The 24,427-nt window shown below is 44.5% G+C and overlaps 1 protein-coding gene across 1 annotated transcript in view; it reads right to left on the minus strand.

The window, feature by feature from the left end:
- The window catches only part of LOC126544353 (phospholipase A1-like), a 60,394-nt gene that overhangs the window by 6,811 nt on the left and 29,156 nt on the right, over positions 1 to 24,427 (minus strand). The window contains exons 3-5 of the mRNA XM_055062087.1: positions 16,577 to 16,689; positions 5,428 to 5,754; positions 2,343 to 2,595 (exon numbers count right to left, since the gene is read on the minus strand). Of these exons, the coding sequence (XP_054918062.1) occupies positions 2,343 to 2,595; positions 5,428 to 5,754; positions 16,577 to 16,689 (693 nt within the window). The remainder of the gene's footprint in view (positions 1 to 2,342; positions 2,596 to 5,427; positions 5,755 to 16,576; positions 16,690 to 24,427) is intronic.

The raw sequence follows: 24,427 nt of genomic DNA on the forward strand, positions 1-24,427 counted from the left end.
ATCGCATTGCCCTTCGACTAATGCTTGGATCACCTCGTGAGGCGCAATCTATTGCATTACTTACTGAAGCGCATCAGTTACCCCTGAGGCTGCAAGCAGATCAGAGAGCTCTGTATCATATTGAGCGTCTGCACCGCGCATCGAATGGTCAACCGCTCCTTGATCGTCTGATTCACCACCCGTTATCTCGCATGGGAAGAATGGCTGCATTATTTATGGATATCACTACCATTTCTGAACATGCTACTTCAGATACGTCTCCGCCTCCAAAAGGTATCACGAAACACGTATTCCCCATTTACCTCACAATCTCTGACATGCACAAAAAGGCTGATATGGCTGTTTCGGAAATATTCCAATTGGCTCAGTATCACTTGTTCGAAAAGTTTCCAGATTATCTTCAAGTTTTCACAGATGCATCGGTACACAACGACGGTCAAGGCGCCACTGCAGCTTTTTACTGCCCTTCAACTCAAGTACTACGTATCTTTAAAATACCTCATCCAACTTCGTCAACAACTGCGGAACTAGTAGCGATTAATGTTGCACTGAAATACGTGCAAGAGGAGTTAGTTACATCGAAGGTTGTCATCTTTACGGACTCCCGTGCTTCCCTTAGCAGGTTACAACGCAGTGAGCTTGATTGTCCACTTGTGCGCAGCATTACTGACTCTGCGAGCAAAATTACATCACGTGGGGTATATCTCTCGTTGCTTAATGGATACCTTCACACGTAGGAATCGCCGGAAATGAAGAGGCTGATCGGCTCGCTTCGAGCTGCGTTCATAACAACTGTGACTGCCCAGAAATTTTGTGCAAGCTTGATGACGCTCGTCTGCTGATTCGTCGCCACCTACTCAAGCAGCATCCAGATCAGCGCGTCGCAAATGGAACGTTCCCGCCCCGTGTTCGTGGTCGAGGCTTGCCTCGTCGCGCTATAGAGCGCAACTGCTCAAGCTGAGGGTTGGTTGCGTGAACGTGCACGAACGTTTATACAGACAAGGGCGTGTGGAAAGTCCATTGTGTACGTCTTATGGCTACTACGAGACACTTCAGCACCTTATATTTGAGTGTCCCGCTTTCAGTGCGCAGCGCATGTCGCTAGTGAGAAACTATCATCTCCTTGGCATGCGGTGTGCGACACTCGAGGAATGTTTATACCCCAGTGGTTGTGCATCTAAACGTGATCAGGCCCATCGCGCCCTACTAACCTTTATAGAGTTAACTAACTTAGGTTCACGTTTGTAGCATGAACATTCAACATTCTGTAGTAAGCGTGACCTTCAGTGACCGGCCCTACTGTGTGTGATCAGTACTGTGCGCTAACGCTTCTTCCTTCGAAGATGGGAGGTGGCCGGTTCAAACACCTTGTAGTGTATATTGTGAACCGACTACCGGTGAAACGGTGATTACGTGCAGCTGTACTTGGCGTCTCATCGTGGAGAACACAATTAGCCGCATAGCGAACTAGCCATGGATGTGGTTGATAATTATGGAGGCTGTTCGACGCGGCGTCACTTTAATTCCGGCTGCAGAGTTCTACTTTAGTCTTTAGATTGGTCCTGTTGCTCTTCCTTTCCTCTTTCCTTTTTCCTCCTCTCCTTCCTATCTTCCATGTCTGTGTTGCTGTCACCTCCCTTCAGAAGAGTAGGCAGGCGTTGTGCCCCTTCCGGTGGCAGTTGCCAGCCTGCTCCTCGCTTTCCCTTTCCTGTTAACTGTGTATATGTGTATGTGTTCAAAACAAATAATAATAATAATAATAATTTGTGACAAATTGTAACTATACACTATGTGACGTAGAATATATTAGTGGGACGTTGAAACTGTGTAACACCATGTGACGCCTTCGAAGGCTGAGTGACAGCGCCCACAGAAACAGTTTTGTATTGCGTGCGCGCGCGCGCGCGTGTGTGTGTGTGTGTGTGTGTGTGTGTGTGCGTGTGTGCGTGTTTGTGCGTGCGTGCGTGCGTGCGTGCGTCCGTGCGCACGCGCGCGCGAGCTTGTTCGTATTTTTTCTTTCCGTATCCTTTTTTCCTCATCTATCGTATCCCTTTCCGCCTCCCCAGTACAGGGTAGCCAACTGGAGATAATCTCTGGTTAACCGCCATGTCTTTCCTTTGCCTCTCTCTCTCTCTCTCTCTCTTAAGCGTGAGCTACACCCTACTTCTAGCGACGTTCCTACTACAAGGACAAGCTTTCTCGAGAAATTTCGCCTGTTGCGTATTCGACTATGCAGCTAAAGCATAATCAGTTAAGTGCGTCATACGTATCGTGAAATCCCGTGCATAACCTTAGTTAATAGGTGGTTTGAACGGCGCATCGGCAAGGGATACGCATCTTACCCGAAATTCTGGCTAGCTTTGTCCCTGTCTGTTTCTTGTAGTGACGGCCTGCGAAGCCGCACACTTGGGCGCCCAGGCTGAAGCCGACAAGATGCACCCGGGAAGCCGTCACGTTTCTCCCAAAAGTCTTGGACAGCTTCTGCACAAGCAGGGATATCTGGCGGCCGACCAGGGCCGTGTTGCCCACAGCCGTCAGGTACATGGGCGACCGGCAGCCGCGACCCCAGTCTACGATCACCACATTGCAGTCTTTCTGCAATCGTGAAGTTGAGCAGAAGTCCGAGTGAACAACCAATAAATAGTATGGAAAGCCACTGATCTATCTTCAGATGCATCGAAATGTTTTCGATAAGGGCATAAGGCTGATGGGGGATGAAATTGGACAGGTTTAGAATAGCGTTTCCCAAGTAAATGTAAACGCATTGTGTACGTAAAGAAATAGTGTTGTCCTCACTGCGCATGATCCGTACGTTATTGGGCTCCTGATGTTTACGTACATCAGGAACCCAAGCTATGTTAATGCACATTCTTTGGCGAATTTAACGTATGTATACGCAATGCTTATGTGCACTAAGAAATAACATTGTCAAGCAGGGGGGTACCTGTGGCTGCCGCTTCAGCGCGAATTGTGATGGCTAAGCTCACGCTATTGCTGATCGCCAATAACTGTTGAAGTTCGCTTTCACTTCCTCTAAATGCATCAGAAACGCTAGTTATGAGCGCTTTGTGCGTCCAGTTTCTGAGATCGTTCGGTGATTCTGGCATCCGTTGGCCACACGGACGCGTCGGCATCCTAAACGACAGGGCGGTCGTTAATGAATTGACTTGGACATGTTTGGCATGAGGCAGCAGATGGAGCCCTGGCTTTCAAAGCTTTCTTCACCTTAACATTCCCGCACGTTAAAATAAAGCTGTTCAAGGGATATACACCGTAACATGCCTCAAAAAAGGCTAAGCTACGTTTGCTCGTGCCACTACAGGCACCTTATGTTTTCAGGACAACTTTGCCCCTGGCTGCTTGTTCATGTAGGCTGGATAAAATTATGCAGATATGTAATGTAAACGGCTGCGCGTACACGCAATAGCTCGCAAAATATTTACAGTACGCATGGATAACCAGTGCTGGCCAAGAGGCGCTACGGCAGTTTGTGTGCGCAACTGAAATATTCTGACACCATCCGGTCGGGAGGCCATGAAAATGGCATGACATATTGAACGATAAAAGACGCGTGTCTGTACATATAGCGTGTATCAACATGATTTACGCTTTCAGCGCAGAACAAGACGAAGATCAGAAGTAGGCAAGAAACACATAGCGCTCGTGTGTTTGATGTCAACTTCTCGTTTCTCGCCTCGTCGTGCGCTAAAAGCGTCAATCATGCCATACCAGCATACCCAAATAGCGACATTGGTGAACCTGTATCAACGTTTGCTTTAGCCCCATGCGTCTAGTCAATCTTCGTACGTGGCCATTCGCGTTTCAAGGAGCGGATGCGCCCTTGTATAACAGCACGCTGGTGCCCAGTCAATTCAGAAGCTGGACACGTCTGTCTCAAGATGAGCGGTGAATTTGTTCATGGGAAATCGGCAGCATGAACTACTGAAAACGTTCCTCCGTTCGCTAGGCTGCGTATTACGGCGCCGCTGTTGGCACGCGAAGTGTCAGTGCTGATTGCCCATAAATGATGGCACGTGACGATGACTATACTCACTCGGTAAAGGTCGGTGGTTGGATAAGATTAAAAACAAACTGTTCTTTGAACAACATCGCGTACGAAAAATGAAGAAATTCGGTGGGTGCTGACAACATGGCAAGCAATACAACATATCCAACAAGCCCGGTCAGTGATCGAAGAGTCAAATGCGATTCAGTGCGGTCACATTTTGTATTGTTCATCACGCGAATGCTATTATGCAAGGTGTACTGATTTTTCAGTGTCCAACTGATTTTCGTATCACTAACTGCTAGAACCATAACTGTTGACAGAACCATAAGTATGTTGTGCTTTCCATCGTTTTTCCGCTTGCCGAATTCAATTTACTTATAGGTAACTATGGTTTCCGTTATTGTAGTCTATGCTCAAGAAGCCTCTAGCGCACGTTGTCTCGAAAGAAAATAAGCTAGGTTGCCTACGAAGTGTACCTTTTAACCCTCAGTCGCTTAATCAGTGCTTCACTGTCTTCGTCGCTGATCTTTCCAAAGTTCATAATTCCTGGCGGGCAGAAGCACGTATGTATCCCAGCGTATTCATTTGTTCATACACTACGATTCCGTAGTGGCATAAATGCTTGCTCGGCCAGCACACCCGTCAGCTCGGACGAGACGCAGTGAATGCAGGGTTTTCCTGGCTTATAGGCACACAAATAGAAGATTCGTGGAGTGTAAAGATAGAACTTAATTGTGAAGGCCGGTCTGAAAGATCAAGTAATGTTTCTCGGATTTTTCTCATTCCCGCAGCCATTATTTTGGGCCTGATCTTCATTGTGAAAAATCAGTGGTTCATTGTGAAAAATCAGTTGTTCTCAAATTTTAAGTAGGCTTGGACCCCTTGACGCGCTCGTGGGGCAGTTAGGCACCTCGCTTGACCATGTTCTATTAAATCGTGACACAGCATGTGCGGCGTGCACAGCGTTACGACCGTTACACGCCTGCTTATAGGAACCAAACCACAGCAAGCAATGCGCCGCAGCCCAGCTTTATTTAATACTGATGCGCCGTGTGTCCCCAAACCTGCAAAATTTATATATGTAAATTAATTATGCTGTAAAACGTTAAATATATATCTGTATACACATGCCCAAGAGCCTTAAGCTTTGTGTGCAAACGCGCTTTCGGTTGGCAACCAGAAATATATGGCTTTGTGGAGCAGATTGTGGTAAGCACATAGGTTAAGCCACGTATTCATTACGCTAACAGGCTGTGTTGGTTCAAGATCCCGTACTACCCTAACGTGCCTGGGCAAAGACACGCACAAACACACACGCATGCACACTTACATACATTAATTCAGGTTAATGGCGGTAGTGAAAAGAAAATGAAGGCCGAAAGGAATGCGAACACTGAAACGAGAGCTGTCTGGCATACCTCCTGCAGCAGAACCTCCTTGAGATCGTGCAGCCAGCTACTGTTGACACTTTGCGTGTAACCATGTGCGAGGATGATGAGATCCTTAAGTTCCCGGAAAAAGAGCTTCCCGTCTCGCCGCAGAAATCTCGTTCGCAATCTCCGGCCGCTTGTGCTGTTACGAGAGTAGATGTAGAACTTTGTCCTCACGTACCTGGGTCGCTTGGGAAGCGAGAGCGGATGTGTCAGCCGGTACTTATCGTTCTTGCGGAAACAACCCACACCCCTGTAGCAGCGCAGGTCTTTGATCAGCGAAATAGTTTTGAGTGGAAACTTGAGGGGCCATATCTGTCCAAGGAATGAACAGAAAAACATAATTTACGAAGCGAAGTATATATCTACAAAAAAAAAACGGTTCTATTGAAGACCTCTTTCTTTTTTGGGGGGGGGGGGGGCGGAGCGTGGGGGCAGCGGAGGGGGTGCAACACGATTATTTTTTAGGGATCAATTATTTAGGTGTTTATTTGGTCTATCAGAGTTATTGTTTCAGAGACGATGTTAATATAGTAAACACGTGATTTTTGGCCTGATTTCCCTTCCCGTGTGACTGATATTCGTTAATGCTGGTCCCTACAAACAAGTTTAAGTCACAGGCATTCTTCCTTCGTCACAAAGAGTTGTTTTCCTAAGCGCCATGTCAGACCGCCCCGCAGTTGAGAGCAGTGCTTGTTAGAAAGTTTCTTTTCTTTGACTATAGTTGCACTTCATGGTGCGCAGAAACCCATTACGGCGCTGTCAGTTCACGAGTGCTACCTGCACACACCCTGCAAGACAGACAAATGGACGAACACGCACGTACATGCACAGAACGGCTGTCTTATTTATTTATTTAATTTGCATGGCTCAGAAATAGTTATACCGCACCCAAATACTGCCTCGCAAGTTAAACCATGGTTCATTATTTGTGTGGTTAAACACATACATAGCGGCGTAAGCACTGCTATGTGTTGGGCTTGTTGCTATACGAACTTGCAAACAAGCTATCGAAGTTTGTATCCACAGGCATAAGCATCGCTTCATTCTGGTGGCAAGTTATTATTGATACTCAGATATTGATGAATTACCCGAGTTATTATAATATTTTGCGTACTTAATCTGTAAGCAAAATGATACGGCTTTTTCCAGACGACTGTGTATTACATTGTGTCATTCTTTTCTGACAGCGACCGGCTAGCCCTTCAATCTGACCTGGATGCAGTGACCGCGGGGAGCGCTTCTTTTGGCTGATGACACTATAAGCTATTCTCAAACAAAAGCAATGTCTTTTACACACCGCAGTCATAAATTCGCACGTCCTATACACTAAAGAACGGTGCCGTATAACTAACTCACCGATAGCTCTAAGTACGTTGGCGTGCATTTGCAACCTGATTTAATATGGAACTATCACATTAATCTCACTTTTGCCGCTTTTCTCAGACGAAACCTCAGACGAGCTAAACATTCGCAAGCACAACACTGATTCGACCAAAAATATAAACATACATTGTTAACGATATAGAATCATTGTAGAACGTTGCGGTTCGTTTTATTTCTTTCCCGATTATTCGCGCGACACAAGAATAACAGGGGTAAGAAGACGTGCGACATCAAATATTTATCATTACGGGGCTAACTTTCGCGTTTATCACTCATTCACAAGCTTTATCATAACGCATCGCTTGATGAAGATTTTTTCGTTCAACCAGCAGTCGTCTTTCAGCGCCGAGTCCCATTCAAACAACATAAAACAGCGGATATGTAGGGTATCCCTTTACGTGATACACAGTCGAACCTCGATATAACGAAGCTGTACTTGCAACGAAAGCTTCGGTAAATCGCGGATTTCGTTATTTCGAGGTATTAAAGTTTCAGCATTAAAAAAACTTCACAAATTCCCAGAGCTTTCCCGGCCGATAATGTCTTGTTAGTAAGCACTTATAAAGAAATCACAAGAAGGTCCAGCCATAATAACGCGTTTATGAGCGCCAGCGCGTGCGATGCAGATCGCACCGACAGCAATGTATTGACGTGGCTCACGGCGCCCAAGATTTGCGTGCATGTGTTGCGTCGCGCGGCGCCGTAAATCTTGGACGCTATAGCTGACCGCGCTTAGCGGCCGCCGCCCACAAATTAAAAACAGAGGTGTAAAGAGATACCGACATTGGTCCTGAGCAAAAAAAAAAAGTCAGTTTCGGGAGAAACGTGGAGCATTGATGGTTTATAGCAAAGAGGCTACATCAAGTAAGGTTTGTAGATTAATTGGTGTCATGCGCGTTCAGGCAAACATTAACAGGTCTCACTCGATGACCACGTTCGAACTCGCAGTCACAACGCAAGTGAGCGCTCCGTACCGTGTCTCGGAAACTTGAGGTTGTGCGACCGCCAACACCAGACGCTCGGGAAACAGCAAAATTCGCCCGAAGGCACCATCCATTTCGGCTTTCCGCGGAGAGATTACCTCCAAGATCGATACGGCGCGTTGTCCGCGCACAGACGCGCGCGAGGAGGAGAAGGCAGATAAGCGCGCGTTCCTGCACCCCCCGCCCCTCCCCACCAGCGCGTGCTTGATCACGTTACCGCGTGTTCACTCCTTCCTCATGATTTTTGCCCAGAAAGAGTCGTAAGCTATCCTGTTTCTCCGAGTTATTTACCAGCGCGACAAATGGCGCAGCGGTGTTTCCTGCCTACCGCGTCCCGGCGCACGCGCTTTGAGAGCGGTTTTGCCGCTGAAAATTTTCATGCAGAAGGACGCTTGAAATAACTTCTGCCTCGGCCGATATAGTTTTTTTTTTTTTTTTTTTTGCTGGATTTACTATAGCCATACAGGCTCCAAGTACATGATTGAAATGGCCGAAAACTTCGTTAAATGGAAACTGTGTCACGAAGTTACTTCGTTAAAAGGCGAAAAATAAATACATGGTTTTCAATGCACCTCAGATCGGGAAATGAAAATGGTTCGTTACATCGCGAATTTCGTTAACTCGAAGTTCGTTATGTCGAGATTTGACTTGATCACTTTTACCACGTACAATAAAATATTCGAATGACCTTCTATCAAACGTCGCCATGAAAACAGATGTCGCTAAATTTTAAACCTTATAGGCATTCATAACACCACACATTTCTTGTGACATGGTCCGTCTAAAACCTCATTACGTATTGTTTGTACCATTTTATTCTTGTATTCGTTACCCACTACGGTAGTCCAGTGGCTATGGCGTTTGGCTGCTGAGTATGAGGTCGCAGGTTCAATCGTGGAGGATTCAATCCAAATTTAGATGGAGCGCAATGCGAAAACTCTCCTTTGCTTGGATTCAGGTGCACGTTAACGAGCCCCAGATGGTTAAGTCAAAATTAAGTCGGAGTCCTCCACTACGTGCCTCATAAACATAAAACCCCAGAATTGAATTTTTTTACAATTTTTTTTTTTGCCTTGAATTATCAATGTTTGAGTACATTGCAGGTTTTCTACGTACTCCTGCCGCAAGAGAAAGATGACACTTCTGTTATGACGTGCTCTTTTCTTTCACTGTCGCTTCTGCCGAGCGTCTCTTGGTTGTTCTGCATTGCGGTTTGTGCTTTCGAAGAGACATCATAACTGCAGCTGTAGAAGACGACGTGTAATATTACAACCGCTAGCCCTCATACGGGCTGTCAGAGTGAAGGCGCAGGTATGTTTATGCCATCGTTTTAAACAGTAGCCTTCAGATTTGTCAGGTTGCCGGGAGCGTGATGGAGTGGCAATGTCGACTCGGTGCTCCCGGCCGAGCGACAAGGAGTGGACTGCAATGTGGTTGCGTAGCGAATGTTCTTCGTGGGCAGATGAACAACGAAAGGTGGCCCGACGAGAGGCTGCCGATGGTTGTGCCTGAGCTTCGCCGGTTGTTGATGCGATCCCTGCTCTGAAAATGCTGCAGCCTTCTACACACAATAACTCCTGACGGGAATTCGAACTGTCAGGCATGTGATATTGCAGGGCCGGTCTCACACATCCTTTGCGGCTGTTCTGATTACCGGCCAGAACGTCAGTCGCTTAACTCCACACTGTCTAGTTTTGACGATAGACCCTTTTTGGAACAGAAAATTTCGCGGCCATGGAACAGCAGTGAAAGTACACTGCGAGCAACGAGAGGGCCGTTGACATGCTTGACGGAAAACGGCCTAACCTCCAGGCTGCACAACTGCGTGACAGGCGCCTGCACATTCTGACGGGGTGGAGGTGTGTACGCAGAACATGTATGCATATCGTACTCGTCCACACAGTTCACTGTACACTACCATCTTCACCCGCACTCCCTCTCTCACCTTTTGCTTCTCCTTCTCCATTTCCCATAAGCAGAGTAACAGGCCATAGAACTAGCTCCTAGGCCCAACATCTCTGCTTTTCTCACATTAAGATGCTACCTCTCTCTCCATCGAGTAGTATCGGTGACAGTTCACTTATCGGTGATAGTTCATGGCCTCGGCTATGCGTGTGCCGCTTACGGTATCTTGTGATTTCTTGTAGACGAGACTCGATGATGCACAACTCAAAGTCGCTACCTACTCTCTAGCCCTAAGCAAAATTAAAAAATTAAAGATAACTTAAAATAAACTAATAATAATAATAATAATAATAAATAAGTAACTAAAGAAAATAAAGAATAAAACACTATTGATAGGTTTCACATGACGTCACCAACACAGCTTTGCACCGAGCCGATGCACCAGCATGGCGGCTACAATGACGTCAGGGCAAGCCATCTATGGTCGTTGCTCATGTGTTTCGCATTCTCAGAATCAGAGACGATACAGATGTGCCGGTTGGCAAAAGAATGGCTTACGTATAGCTTAGTTCCGAGCCTTTTGCGCACAAAACATTCAAAGCGCGTTCTTAATTGCATAATCAGCGCTTTCGTTTCGTGGCGCGGCACTGCAGACAGCGACGCTGACAGCGAAAGTACGTGTTTTATTCTGGACACTCTCAAGTTCCGCCATATTGTCAATATTGAGCCAATCAGAGAGGCCGTAACAGCCCTGCGAGCCAATCAGAGCTGGCAAAATGGCGAAGTCAGCAATATGGCCTTATTTGATTATGTCCAGAATAGCAGCCCAAGGCTCAAAGCATGCGGCGACAAACAAGGCGAGAGTAGACAAGTGTTCTCGCAAATGTAGGCGCCATTACTCGTAACAAGCCGGTCTCGAGCGAGGCTTCACCGCTAGATGTCCCACGCGTAGTCGCAAGCACTAGAGGGTAATATGGGCTGGGCAAGTTTTGAAATGAGGGAAGCTCACTGTAAAATTGATTTTGAAGAGCGACTGAAAAGTATGGAAGAAAGTAAATGGGTTGGGAGAGTGTTCAGATATTTGTACAGCAAAAAAAATATCTCAGCAAATGTGAACACTTTCACGACATCGGTGTTATTTTCAGGCGTTCATCAAGAACCTGGTCACGGTTAGCTAGACACAAGTCACTTAAGCAGCGGGCGATACATGACCCATTGCATATGGCAATCTTTGTTTAACAACACTTCCATTCCAGGTCCCGTAAGTCGAGTTAGCATAAAACTAAGATATTCTAGAAATTTGTCGCAAGTGAAATCGGAAGCGTCTTGAAATCGAACTGCTCCGGACTTGTCAATCTGTCTAAAAAAGGGCTGTCTGAGGAAAGTGATACTATCCAGCGGATTATCGCTCTTACTGTTGCATTGTATGTTTTGATCATGCCTTCGACACGTATACGGCTTTTCGGTGCACACTACTGAATGTTCGTCGTTTCTCTCTTTTGTTTTCTCTCGTTCGGTATATGTTTATCGGTCGTGCGAAAATAACAATTTACAGGGTATCTTCAGTTAACTTGAGCCAAACTTTACAGACATGCAAATGCTACGTAGCTGTACAGAGCCAAGGTAATGTTGAGATACTCAGATTATTCTTTGCATTCCGCCTAATTAGATAATTAGTCTTAATGAATTAATACACTTGTCCGTTATTATAGTTAGATTAAAAGTGTCAGTGAGAAAATTGTAGCGCAACATATAAAACTGCCGATACAGCTTTCTGTTGCTCAATACGTATACATAAAATTGCCGCGTGACTGGCCGCTCGAGACACTTTGGCTCAAGTTATATGAAACACCCTGCACAGTTGAAAGTAGCCCTGTCTCTGTGTGTCTGCTTCTTTTTACGTCCACGTTCAGTCGCGCTTACACATTCTATCATGAATTCTAGCCAACTAGCCTGGCAACGCGTTTAGCGTAACCCAGTGTTTACTAAGAAGTATTTTAAAAAGTCGTTCCCCTTTTGCTGCATTTGACTTTGACCATGGTTCAAGTATTTTCTGTAAAGCAAAGGATACTTTGTTCGGCCTTCCTAGTTTATTCGGTGGAATTCTTTCCGCGAAGTATAGTGGGCACTCAAGAAGTACGTGGTAAATGGTCACGTTATCATGGCAGCAGGAGCACTCAGGAGAAGTGCATTGGTATATTGTGTATAGAAAAGGGTATTTGTGTACGCCACTTTCTTGTCGAAGCCAATGGAATATATTACGGGTTCAGAATATGGTGCTGCTGCATTTGAATTTATTCAATCGCTGAATTCAATAAAAAAACGATTGTTTCGCTATATCGACGAATATCTCCACAGAATAGCGGGAAGATACTTGTCTTAAAATATATCGGATATCAACATTATACAACAGGAGCCCACGATGAGCCCCTTTGTTCAGAAATTTTTTGAGAGTACAGCGACCTCCTCCTTGCCATGTTGAGCAATGTGAGAACACTGAGAATGGTTTTCTTGCTGACCCCATACCCAGTGGTGCATACCCAGTGACGTGAAAGAGATGCATTGAAGGGCGGCACATAACCAATGTTTTCAGGGAGCAGCTCACTAAGGCGTCGGGCTGCTGCGTTTGAAGTAAACCGTTTGGCGTAAGTTTGATTCCGCCTGGCACAGGAAAAATATTAAAGGTATTCATTTTTATCGATGTGGTCCGGAGAGGAACTGTTGGATAATCAGGTGGTCGCAGAGCAATAATTGCGTGAAGAACCCCAAGAATGCTATCCGCATTAAAAAAAAAAAAAAAAAAAAAGAAAAAACGGCACCGCAGGACAGTAGCAGACAAAGTTTTGCAGAGTTATTGCGGTATTCCTGTCATTTGTTATGGCAATAGAAGTTGGAGTGCCACGCCTTTGTTGGCAAACCTTGTGCTGCGTCACGGCCACCATTGCGTTCTTCGTCACGTTATGACAATAATTCGTATCACGAGTCGCAGGCGCCCGTACAATGACAGTTGAAAAAATCACCGCCCAAGCTCTCCGTACAGATGGTTAATCAGCAAAGCTATAACGTGCGACCCCGGTGTCTATCACTGGGTTAATTCCGACGGTTCATTAAACGACGACTTGGTAGGCTACCGGATCTTCGGTACGCAGTTGGTGCTTGCGCTCGGCTGCACGAGTCTGTCGTGTGCCCGGGCTGCAGCATCGGCACGGCGTAGACGACCTCGTTCCCGGTTCTGCTCGCGGCGTTGCTGATCGAAAGCTGCCTGCTCCTCAGGAGTACATGTGACGCTTGGCCTACACATTTCGGAGCGGAGAGAAAGTGCTGCGCGCGCGCTCGGCTGCGACGGAGAGCAACGACGTCACTACTGGCTCAGCCAATCGCGCGCCTCTCTCTCTCTCTCTTCTTTTTTTCGCGCATGCGCATGGGGTTGCGCCAAGGAGTTTTCGCTGTACAGGCGACAGATACAGATACACAGACGGTTGAATCGGCTAGCCATATACAGCTTCGCTGTAAAACATTGACTCACAGTAGAGGTAAAGAACTAGGAAGCTTACCGGCAACTAAGCGACCGGTATGGTCAGCAACATGGCAACAGAGAATTTCAAACGCATAGTGAGAGCGGCTCACATATTGTCGTGGGGGCGGTAATGGAAAAGAAACATGCTAGGATTAACCACCTCAAAGTAAAAAAAAAAAAACGAAATAACGAAACAATTTATGATAACTGAAAGGGAAGCTCCTTACTTTTCAAAGCGAGATCAGGATGCTTTAAAACGCGTAGCTATAAATCGAGGTATATCAAGGACGAGGAAGCATGTGCTTGCTGCAGTAAAGCTGCGGAAACGATGGAACATGTTTTATTAGAATGTGAAGATATCTACCCAGCTACCGGTTTAGGCTCCTCTGGACTCCTTGAAGATCTTGGGTTCAGGGACTTCCAAGTACCTGCAACAACCACGTGCGAACTGTCCGTGTGTGGACTATTGCAGTAAGTGTTTGCCTTGTAGCGCGACGATACCTGCAACCCAAGTCGCAATTTGGAGGCACTTTTTCACTGACGGAAAGGTAAGAACAACCCGCCGGAAATGATTTTACTTGGTTAATACTGAAGAGATTCTTCTTTTCGACTCTAATCCGAAGTGCCTCAAGCTAACCAAATAAGTTTCCGAACTTTATGACCCACCTAATCTAATGTCCCGGCCTAGTTGTATGCGTCAGCAGGCGTTGAAGATATGTGTCGCGCCATTTTATCTCAATCATATGAAGGAAAGAATAAAAACAATACGCAGTCATGCTCTCGGTACTAAGTATTCGCGCAAATTTATTAGATATTTGTTCATTTTACACACTTGATCATGCTGTTACTGATGTTGTTAAACATGGAACGGTATATAACTGAAGTGTTACCTCTTCGTTGCCTATTTTTCAACATGCATCATTTCTGTGCCCTAAGTAGACGCCATCTAAAGCTTTTTACGCACTTAAACACCATACTTTATTATTTTACAACTTAATTGGTGTTCTGGCATATCCAAAAGCAAGGAATGTAACTATCACAACGCGAGACGCCCCTTAATCTTTTATCTCTTATCGTCACTATTAAGATAGACTTCATGCTCAGAAATATTGCCCTTAGCATCTGCTGTGCCGACTTAAATAAGAATTGGTGCCTTTGTAAGGCATCACAATTTTGTGGCAGTTTGGAGCAGAATCATCATTTAGCTCCTAAATTATTTTCTAGTAATTTTTAAAATATCGTCAAACTTGAGAAAAATTATGGCATGGCACTTGAAAATGTGCCACGAAAACGGATATTGCCTGTTCAAGCATTTAAGGCGGATTGCAACTGATATATTATGTATGACTGTGTAGGATTCGTATCACTATTTCGTGAATGGGATCTCTGGAAAACTCGCACAAAGTACGCATCTTGCGTTATCAGTAAACTAATGCAGTAACTTTGTTCAGATTAAACAGAAAAATATTGGTTTTATGTGCCTAAGCAACGATCTGATTATGAGGCACGCCGTACTAGGGGGGGGGGGGGGAGGGAGGGGGACTCCGGAATAATTTGGGCCACCTGGGGTTCTTTAACATTCACCTAAATCTAAGTAGACGGGTGTTTTCGCATTTCGCACCCATCGAAATGCGACCGCAGTGGCCGGGATTTGATCCCGCGACCTCGCGCATAGCAGTCCAACACTATAGCCACTAAGCAAACACGGCTGGTAGATTAAACAAACCATCAGTTGCCTTTTAATGAACTGCACTATCCAGATTCGGTGCACAGTAGCGGAGTTTAAACAGGATGCTCTAATCATTATTTTTTTTTAATTGTGGCGTTTTACGCTCCAAAATTACGATCTGATTATGAGGCACGCCGTAGTGTGATACTCCGGAATAATTTGGACCATCTGGGGTTCTTTAACGTCAATCATGAACTTTTCTCACAGTGCTGAACTGTTACAGAGTATTTGAGGTGGTGAGAAAATCAGGCTATAGCAGTCACTGAACTTTGACTCTTGTTCAAGTTCGTTCAAATTGCTCTAGCGGTTACTTCAATATAATATTTCTGAATTTCACATGTCTTCTAATAAGGATGTAAGGAGTAAAACGCTCGCTTAATATGTATTTGCCTCGAGAGAAAAAATGCTCATTGGTTACATAGATCACAAGCACACTGAAAACGAGCTCGCGAATTGAAAAATTATTTTAAAAATTTCCCAAACATATTCGATTACCATTTGATTCTGTTCAGCTTTGTGCAGGTGTACTAGCACTGATATTCGAAATTTAATGCCTTACAATTCGATTTTGAAATCAGTATTTGGCAGGCCACTCAACAGCAGTGTAAGAAATAACTGCAGATATGCAGCATGGTTTCACGCATACGCGCGGCTAAAGCAGCGCATTGTTTTGAGCTCGGTTAAGCGAAATCAGTTTTTGTTTTGATATGCATGGAGGGGACAGTTTTACGAAATGGAAACTTCCATCAACAAAACAGTTTACTTCGCACAGACGCCTCTGTACTTCGCCTCTGTTCTGCGGACTACTCTTACCCTCCCCTTACCCGTCCCTTTGCACTCCGTTTCGTGGTTTCGGTGTTTGGTCGCTGTATATTTGACAGTGAGCAGGTGTCCATGGAAAATGAAGTGTATGCTGTACTGCTAGAGTGTTCCCTAAAGTGGTCAGATAAGAACATTCTGTGTGTGTCACCAGTCCTCACATACTTAGGTGATTCGGCTAAATGGGCCCAATTAAAGGGACACTAAAGAGGAACAGTAAGTAAAGCTGTACTAATAAATTACGCTTCTGCAATACCGAAAATGCCACTCTTACCAAGAGAGGAGGCTTAATGGTGAGGCAGATAAAATGTTAAAAACAAAACACGGGTGGCTGACGTTCCCGCAGAACTTGCCATGACTTTATAAGCTTTTGACAACGTCTGCTCACGTCAGGTTAACTGTTTTTCGGTAAAGAAACTCCACATTGCATTCTAAAACAACCGACGCCTGAATCTAGAAAGTTTTCAGAACTTCTCCTCCCCCCCAAAATTGCCCAAATACAAAGGAAATACCTTTAAATCGGCGACGTCACACCGACGTACTGTGGTGAAATTGCATAGCGAAATTTAAAAAAAAAGGAAATTTTGACCTTCATTTTGTAATTATCAACTTTTATCAAGCGAATAAATGAACATGGAGTATTTCAAAGAATACTTTACCAGTCTAAGCCGATTTACTTTCGGTCGTTATCGTCTCCTTAAGAGATACTTTTGTCGTAATTGACGCTAGTGTTGTCTGTCAGTGCCGTTGTGAGAAGTGGCATGTGCCCGTGCTTGGAAGAAAGAGTAACCGGCTTACGCTGTCCTTCTTCACATCCTCCTTGTCACCTCCTTTGCCTAAATTGAAGATTTTAGTACTTGTCATCTGCACCATGCTAGCGGACACTGCGAAAACGATGACTGCAACGGAGGCTTGAAAGAGGAGAAAGTGACAACAGCAACAGTTAGTAGACTTCTAGCTGCAGTTGCAAGACAAAGAATACTTTCTTTGTAATAAGATCCGTTTATTTATTTATTTATTTACTTATTATTTTCTTTTTTTTATTATTTTTTGCGAAATGATTACCGTGCTACATTTCTTACATTTGTCAGCGCTGTAACAAAATTCCCCATCAGCATCTTGACATATGTTCTTTTAAGCAACGGCTGGAAACTGAACAGCAGCCACATGAACCGAGTAGCTTCTGGCAGCAAAACAAACGAGCGCCGACCGTATACTGCCCTGCTATGTTGTGGGAGAGATGCAGAACTGGCTATTTAAAATCGAGCAGCTGTTGTCGAGGCCGGCGCTTCAAGCATGCTCGCCCTTTCTTGCCCACCTCCTCCGCTGGCTCGCGTACGTCGGACGCGCTTTCAATGCGCCGAACAGCGCCTTTTTTTTTTCTTCCTCGAAGGCAATAACGTCGGTTGTAAAAAAATGCTAGCTTATTTCTATCTTCCAATGCAGTCAGAACTATACAGTCTGTGTGGTTATCTGTATTACCATAAACTTGTATACTGTGATCGTAGTTCATGTAGCATTGGTGTACTTCGCATTCGCGGCAAACTATTTTTCACGGGGCATATTTTGCATAGAAACGTGCATATGCCGTAAATAAACGCAACCGCATTCGAAAAAAAAAAAAGAATTGCTGCAGGACGTGTCTCATGCAGCATAATGATGCGCATTATGTACGCTAGAATGTCTTCCGTCCTATGCATAATTTATACGGGTCTGGGAAATTCAAAGTTCCGAATACATGTAAAACGCAGCAATGCTTTTCTGAGATAACCTCTCCTCCTATTTTTTAGAAATTTGTTGCATTTGAGAGGAAAAGTTAAATTGTGATTGTCGGCAACGGAATTTTGATTTAGGGCTTGAAATGTTTGCCAAAACATTTGTTGGTTTTAAAGAAAAGATAGAATCACGAAGTTTATAGATGTATAACTCTGCATCAAAAAACATCGTGGTTATGTAAAATGCATCCGTTAGAAAATACAAAGCGCACGAATTTGATATATGAATTTACAGCTTCCATGAATTTTTTACAACGTTTACAAGGGTCTTGCAAAAGTCCTACTCACGTACAATTGGTGTGCTCAGATCCATATATATATAACGCCTCAGTTTTGTACGCTTTAGATGTACTATTATATGCAATTTACAGCATTGTGATATATCTTCTCATTGCTGAGTTACAGAGTTGTAAACTTGACTGTTTCGTTCTTCCAAATTTTGTCTTTTTTTCCTCTTGCTCTTTGTCGTCTTTACAACCCCTATATTCCCAACCCCAGTGCAGGGTAGCAAATTGGAAACTCGCCTCTGGTTTACCTTCCTGCCTTTCCTCTCTCTCTCTCTTGCCATTTTCAAAACTCTTTTTTAAATCAGTGAACGACCTAAATCAAAAATCCGCTTCCAAAAGTCATTAGATTGTAACTGTGTATTTTAACTACAAGAACCCTCATAAATTATGCTACAGTGGTTTCCGAGAAAATTGATAGGAGCCCCGGACTAAACCTTCATTTTTATATATCCGACGTTAATTGAAACAATCATCGGCGTGCGCAACTTTGTTATTTTATTTTAATACCTTTGTGTACCCGTGAAATAAAACGAATGGTGCATATTATATATATATATATATATATATATATATATATATATATATATATATATATATATATATATATATATATATATATAACTGGACTACACATGCCCCACGTAATTTGAGTCAAGCTTTAAAATTATGCAAACGGCACGTAGCTGGAAAGGGCAAAAATAATGTTATTTGCCGTCACTGGGAAATACTCAGATTATTTTTTTACATTTTGCCTAATTACATAATTAGTCTTAATTAATTAATCACCTTCTAATATACTGTAATTAGATGAAAAGTCTAAATGAGAAAATTGTAGAGTAACATGAAAAGCCCCGATACAGCTTTCTGTTGGTCAATCATCATCATCATCAGCCTGGGTACGCCCACTGCAGGGTAAAGGCCTCTCCCATACTTCTCCAACTACCCCGGTCATGTGCTAATTATGGCCATATTGTCACTACAAACTTCTTGATCTCATCCGCCTACCTAACTTTCTGCCGCCCCCTGCTACGCTTCCCTTCTTTTGGAATCCAGTCTGTAACCCTTAATGACCATCGGTTATCTTCCCTCCTCATTACATGCCCTGCCCATGCCCATTTATTTTTCGTGATTTCAACTAAGATGTGATTAACTCGCGTTTGTTCACTCACCCAATCTGCTCGTTTCTTATCCCCCTTTAAAGTTACACCCATCATTCTTCTTTCCATAGCTCGTTCTGTCGTCCTCAATTTAAGTAGAACCCTTTTCGTAAGCCTCCAGGTTTCTGCCCCGTAGGTGAGCACTGGTAAGACACAGCTGTTATAAACTTTTCTCTTGAGGGATAATGACAACCTGCTGTGCATGATCTGAGAATGCGTGCCAAACGCACCCCAGCCCATTCTTATTCTTCTGATTATTTCAGTCTCATGATCCGGATCCGTGGTCACTATCTGCCCTAAGTAGATGTATTCCCTTACCACTTCTAGCAGCATCTAGCTTCGTAAACTGCTGTTCTCTTCCGAGACAGTTAAACATTACTTTAGTTTTCTGCAGATTAATTTTTAGACCCACCCTTCGGCTTTGCCTCTCCAGATAAGTGAGCATGCATTGCAATGGTCCCCTGAGTTACTAAACAAGGCAATATCATCAGCGAATCGCAAGTTACTAAGGTATTCTCCATTAACTCTTATCCCCAATTCTTCCCAATCCAGGTCTCTGAATACCTCCTGTAAACACGCTGTGAATAGCATTGGAGAGATCGTATCTCCCTGCTTGACTCCCTTCTTTATTGGGATTTTGTTGCTTTCTTTATGGAGGACTACGGTGGCTGTAGAGTCGCTATATATATCTTTCAGTATTTTTACATACGACTCGTCTACACCCTGTTTCCGTGATGCCTGCATGACTGCTGAAGTTTCCACTGAATCAAACGCGTTGTCGTAATCAATGATAGCTATATATAAGGGTTCGTTATATTCCGCGCATTTCTGTATCACCTGGTTGATAGTGTGAATATGGTCTATTATTGAGTAGCCTTTAGGAAATCCTGCCTGGTCCTTTGGTTGACAGAAGTGTAAGGTGTTCCTGATTCTGTTTGCGATTATCTTAGTAAATACTTTCTAGGCAAGCTGATCAGTTTATCATTTTTCAAGTGTTTGGCGTCCCCTTTCTTATGGATTAAGATTATGTTAGCGTTCTTCCAAGATTGCGGTACGCTTGAGGTCATGAGGCATTGCGTATACAGGGTGGCCAGTTTTTCTAGAACAATCTCCCCACCATCCTTCAACAAATCTGCTGTCACCTGATCCTCCCCGGCTGCCTTCGCCCTTTGCATAGCTCCCAAGCCTTTCTTCACTTCTTCCGGCGTTACTTGTGGGATGTCAAATTCCTCTAGACTATTCTCTCTTCCATTATCGTCATGGGTGCCACTGGTACTGTATAAATATCTATAGAACTCCTCAGCCACTTGAACTATCTCATCCATATTAGTAATGATGTTGCCGGCTTTGTCTCTTAACGCATACATCTGATTCTTGCCCATTCCTAGTTCACTGCTTTTAGGGTTCCTCCGTTCCTGAGAGCATGCAAAATTCTGTCGATATTATACTTCCTTATGTCAGCTATCTTACGCTTGTTGATAGTTCTGCCAGTTTTATTCTTGCTGTAGGGTTAGAGGCTTTCATACATTGGCGTTTCTTAATCAGATCTTTCGTCTCCTGCGATAGCTTACCGGTATCCTGTCTAACGAAGGTACCACCGACTTCTATTGCACACTCCTTAATGATGCCCATAAGATTGTCGTTCATTGCTTTAACACTAAGGTCCTCTTCCTGAGTTAATGCCGTATACCTGTTCGGTAGCTTGATCCGGAATTCCTCTATTTTCCCTCTTACCGCTAACTCATTGATCGGCTTCTTATGTACCAGTTTCTTCCGTTCCCTCCTCAAGTCTAGGCTAATTCGAGATCTTACCATCCTATGGTCATGTTGCGCAATACGTGCTACATAAAGGCGTTTTTCCAAGCATGAAAGAATCTCGCGAATGCACGCAAAGTACTCGCGAGGCAGGCCGCTCGAGGCATTTTGCGTGTATTCGATGGCTTCTCTCATGCTTGGAAAATCACTTTTGTGCAGTGTGCCGAAATGGAACAAAAAAAAAAAGAAAAATGATATTTTTGACCGGAACGGAAGCATAACCGAAACGGTATTTATCATTTTGTTTTGGGGTGAAACCGAAATATTTTTGATCGGTTTTCGGTTCAAGAGGAAAGTCGGCAATCAGAAACAACGTCAGGCAACGTCAGAATTAGCGCGTATCTCAAGGGTCCGCATAAGCGTGTATCTCAGGCAGGGATAACGCGAGCGATAGCCGGTAGACCGCTCCACTAATCAAAGCCTGAGCCAAACTTTAAAAATAAAAAACATCCCAAAAATAACAGCCGAATCTTTCCAAGGAAATGATGAGGTTGTATTTGAGGAAAAAGAAGCGTGAAATAGAACCAAATGGAAAAAGGAGGTCGGGCTCACAAATTTCAAATGGAAGAAAGCAGAAGAGAAAATTCCTAAGTGCACAGCAACTAGGTTCCCCTTAGGCTGATTATTGAACTAGGACCAAAAAGTAAGGAAGCTCTGTTGAAAGCAGTAGAATAAACCTTAAACGATTGACGAATACCAGACAGTTGGCGACAAAGTAAAATGAAATTAATTTATAAAGGGAAGGAAGAAAAAGAGAGAAGTCACTTATACGGACGATTGACGATTGCATCGATAATATACAGATTAGCAATGCAGGCGATTAAATTTAAACTGCAAGCATGGGCGGAGAATAATGGCATATTGGGAGAACTTCAGAATGGCTTCAGAATCGGCAGGTGTCTTGATGTTAACTTATTTGTCCTTAGTCAGTGTATTGAAATATCGCGAGAAGAAAGGGAAGGCGACGAATTGTTTCTCCAGTGGAACGCTGCTCTTTCTGTCTCCTGATTTTTTTGTGATTTTTGTGTATTCCGGGGATCATCGCTCTCTTGCGTGTGGCGGTGGATCCTGACCCCGTTGTACGTAGTCCCGACATGGCATTGCCTTCAACGTCAGTCTCAAGGATGTGGAACAGCCGAGATGATAAAAGACAGGCGATAAAAGACATTTGGCTTAACCCACGTAAGAACGTTCTGGCCATACACGTCGAGCACCCGGCCGCTTTACGCACATTGCGAACTGTTACACAGCTTGGCGACATCAGAGTCCGTGCTTACACTCCGCAGGCAAGAGGCGCGACAACAGGCCTAATACATGATGTCAACGTCTCTATACCGAATGGTGGCCTTGCTGTACTGGTCAAACCGGCTACTGACGCTACGGATATATTGCAAGTTTGCCGAATAGGCAGCTTCCGTTGTGTCAACGTGATCTTCAAAGGCGACTGTCTTCCTTCACATGAGAAGGTTGGCCTTTTCCGTCATGCCGTTCGAGCCTATATTCCGAGCCCCCTTCGATGCCACAAGTGTCTGAGAATGGGTCACGTGTGTGGCGCGTGTAACAACAAGTCCGCTTGCCCGCGCGGCGCCGAACCCCACACACCAGAGCCTTGCAAAGCGGCTACCCTGAAATGCAGGAACTTCAATGAAAATCATGATGCCTCATGAATCAACTGCCCACTAATGAAGAAGGACAAGAGAATCTTGAGACAAATAGTGAAGGGTGCCTCGTCACGGAAGGACGCGATAACGACTGTTGTAAGACGTCTTTCCCGTCGACGGCGCGCTTCCAAGAAAGAAAAAAGTGTTGTTTTGTCTCCAGAGCGTTCCTTTACACTGCCTCCACCGCCACCACCGCCAAGCACCCTACAGCATCGTAGTCAGAAGAATGCTGAGGCTCAGAAAAAAGAATCTGACGCTGCTTGGCCTGCAATACAAAAGACACCCTTCTCCGCCGAGCGACAGAATCGGCTACCGCAAGGCGCTACTTCTGCAACAGGTAATCAAGCTGCGCAAGATGTCCTGGTCATTGCCATGCTGAGGTTGCTGGTGAGTGCTATCCGAGTGGCAATACAGGTCCAGGAAATACCTCGGGTAAGAGAATATAAATACCTTGGTATATGGATAAACGAAGGCAATAGATATATGGAAATACAGGAAAAAACAATAACTGTGAAGGGTTGAGAAATTTAGCCATAATGAAGCACATAGCGCTATGGGGATACAATAGGTACGAGGTGCTCCGGGGTATGCGGAGAGGTGTAATGGTTCCAGTACCGACGTTTGGAAATGCGGTTGTTTGCTTTAAATCAGGGGTACAGTCAGGACTCCACGGGAACCAAAGGCCAGTGGGACGCCTCGTATTGGACGCTCACGGGAAGACTCCAAATGAAGCTGTGCAAGGTGATATGGGCTGGACAAATTTTGAAGTGAGGGAAGCTCACAGTAAAATTGATTACGGAGAAAGACTGAGGAATTCGGAAGAAAGTAAATGGGTTGGGAGAGTTTTCAGGTATTTGTACAGGAAAAACATTGATTCACAGTGGAGTAAAAGAACTAGGAAGCTTACCAGCGAGTATGCGACCTGTATGGCGAGCAACATGGGAACAAAGAACGTCAAGCGGAAAATCAGAACAGCTGAGATAATATCATGGGTGGCGGCAGTGGAAAAGAAACCTGCTATGAGTAACTATACTTAAGAGGAAAAAATGAAATCAGGAAAGAAACAATTTATGATAACTCAAAGGAAAGCCTATTACTTTTCGAAGCGAGATCAGGGTGCCTTAGAACACCTACTTATAAAGCGAGATATAAGAAGGAAGAAGAATCATGTGCGTGCTGCCGTAAAGCTAGGGAAACGACTGAACATGTTTTATTAGAATGTGAAAACGTCTGCCCAGCAGTCGATTTAGGCACCACTGGCCTCCTTGAAGCCCATGGGTTCAGCGAGAGCAGTGGAAAAGTAAACATGTCCGCAGTAGAGATTAGTAAGAGGCGATAGGAAGATTGGTGGAAGAAAAGTAGGGAAACGACAAAAAAACGGAGACGTGCAAAAGCAAACTTCGCAATAGGGGATCAGAAATGTTGGTTGTGGGAGTTCATAGTGTTTTTTTTCTTTTGTTATTTTTTCGACCTAGGTAGGACATTAGGCAGTATAATAGCAAGAGCTTGGTGGCGCAACCCACCGCCCCGTTCTAAAGGGGACGCTCATAACATCCCTCCATCAATCCGAGCACTCCTCAATAATATGCAAACGCAATCAGCTAAATGCTTACTGCAAGTCCTGGATTCTCTTAAACCAGTACTTGCGGGTCTACAGTGACAAGATGGCTTGCCATCTACAACCACGGCGGCCATTCCGGGAACAAGTCAAGTGCGCTTCCATACTTCAATGGAACGCCAGAGGTCTGCAGTGACGGATGTCAGAATTTCGGCACTTTGTTTATAACCTCATTTTTAAAAGACAATTCGGCTGTCGGGCTACGAATCATTTGTTTCTAAATCATGCGCTGAACGTCGTCAAGTTATTGTGTATATCCGCAAGGAGCTCCCATATGTTCACCAAATAGTGCAGCCTCACAAGTATAATCAATACGTGTGTCTCCGTGTTAAGAAA

This window comes from Dermacentor andersoni, chromosome 1 (genome assembly GCF_023375885.2).
Source record: "Dermacentor andersoni chromosome 1, qqDerAnde1_hic_scaffold, whole genome shotgun sequence".
Classification (NCBI taxonomy): domain Eukaryota; kingdom Metazoa; phylum Arthropoda; class Arachnida; order Ixodida; family Ixodidae; genus Dermacentor; species Dermacentor andersoni.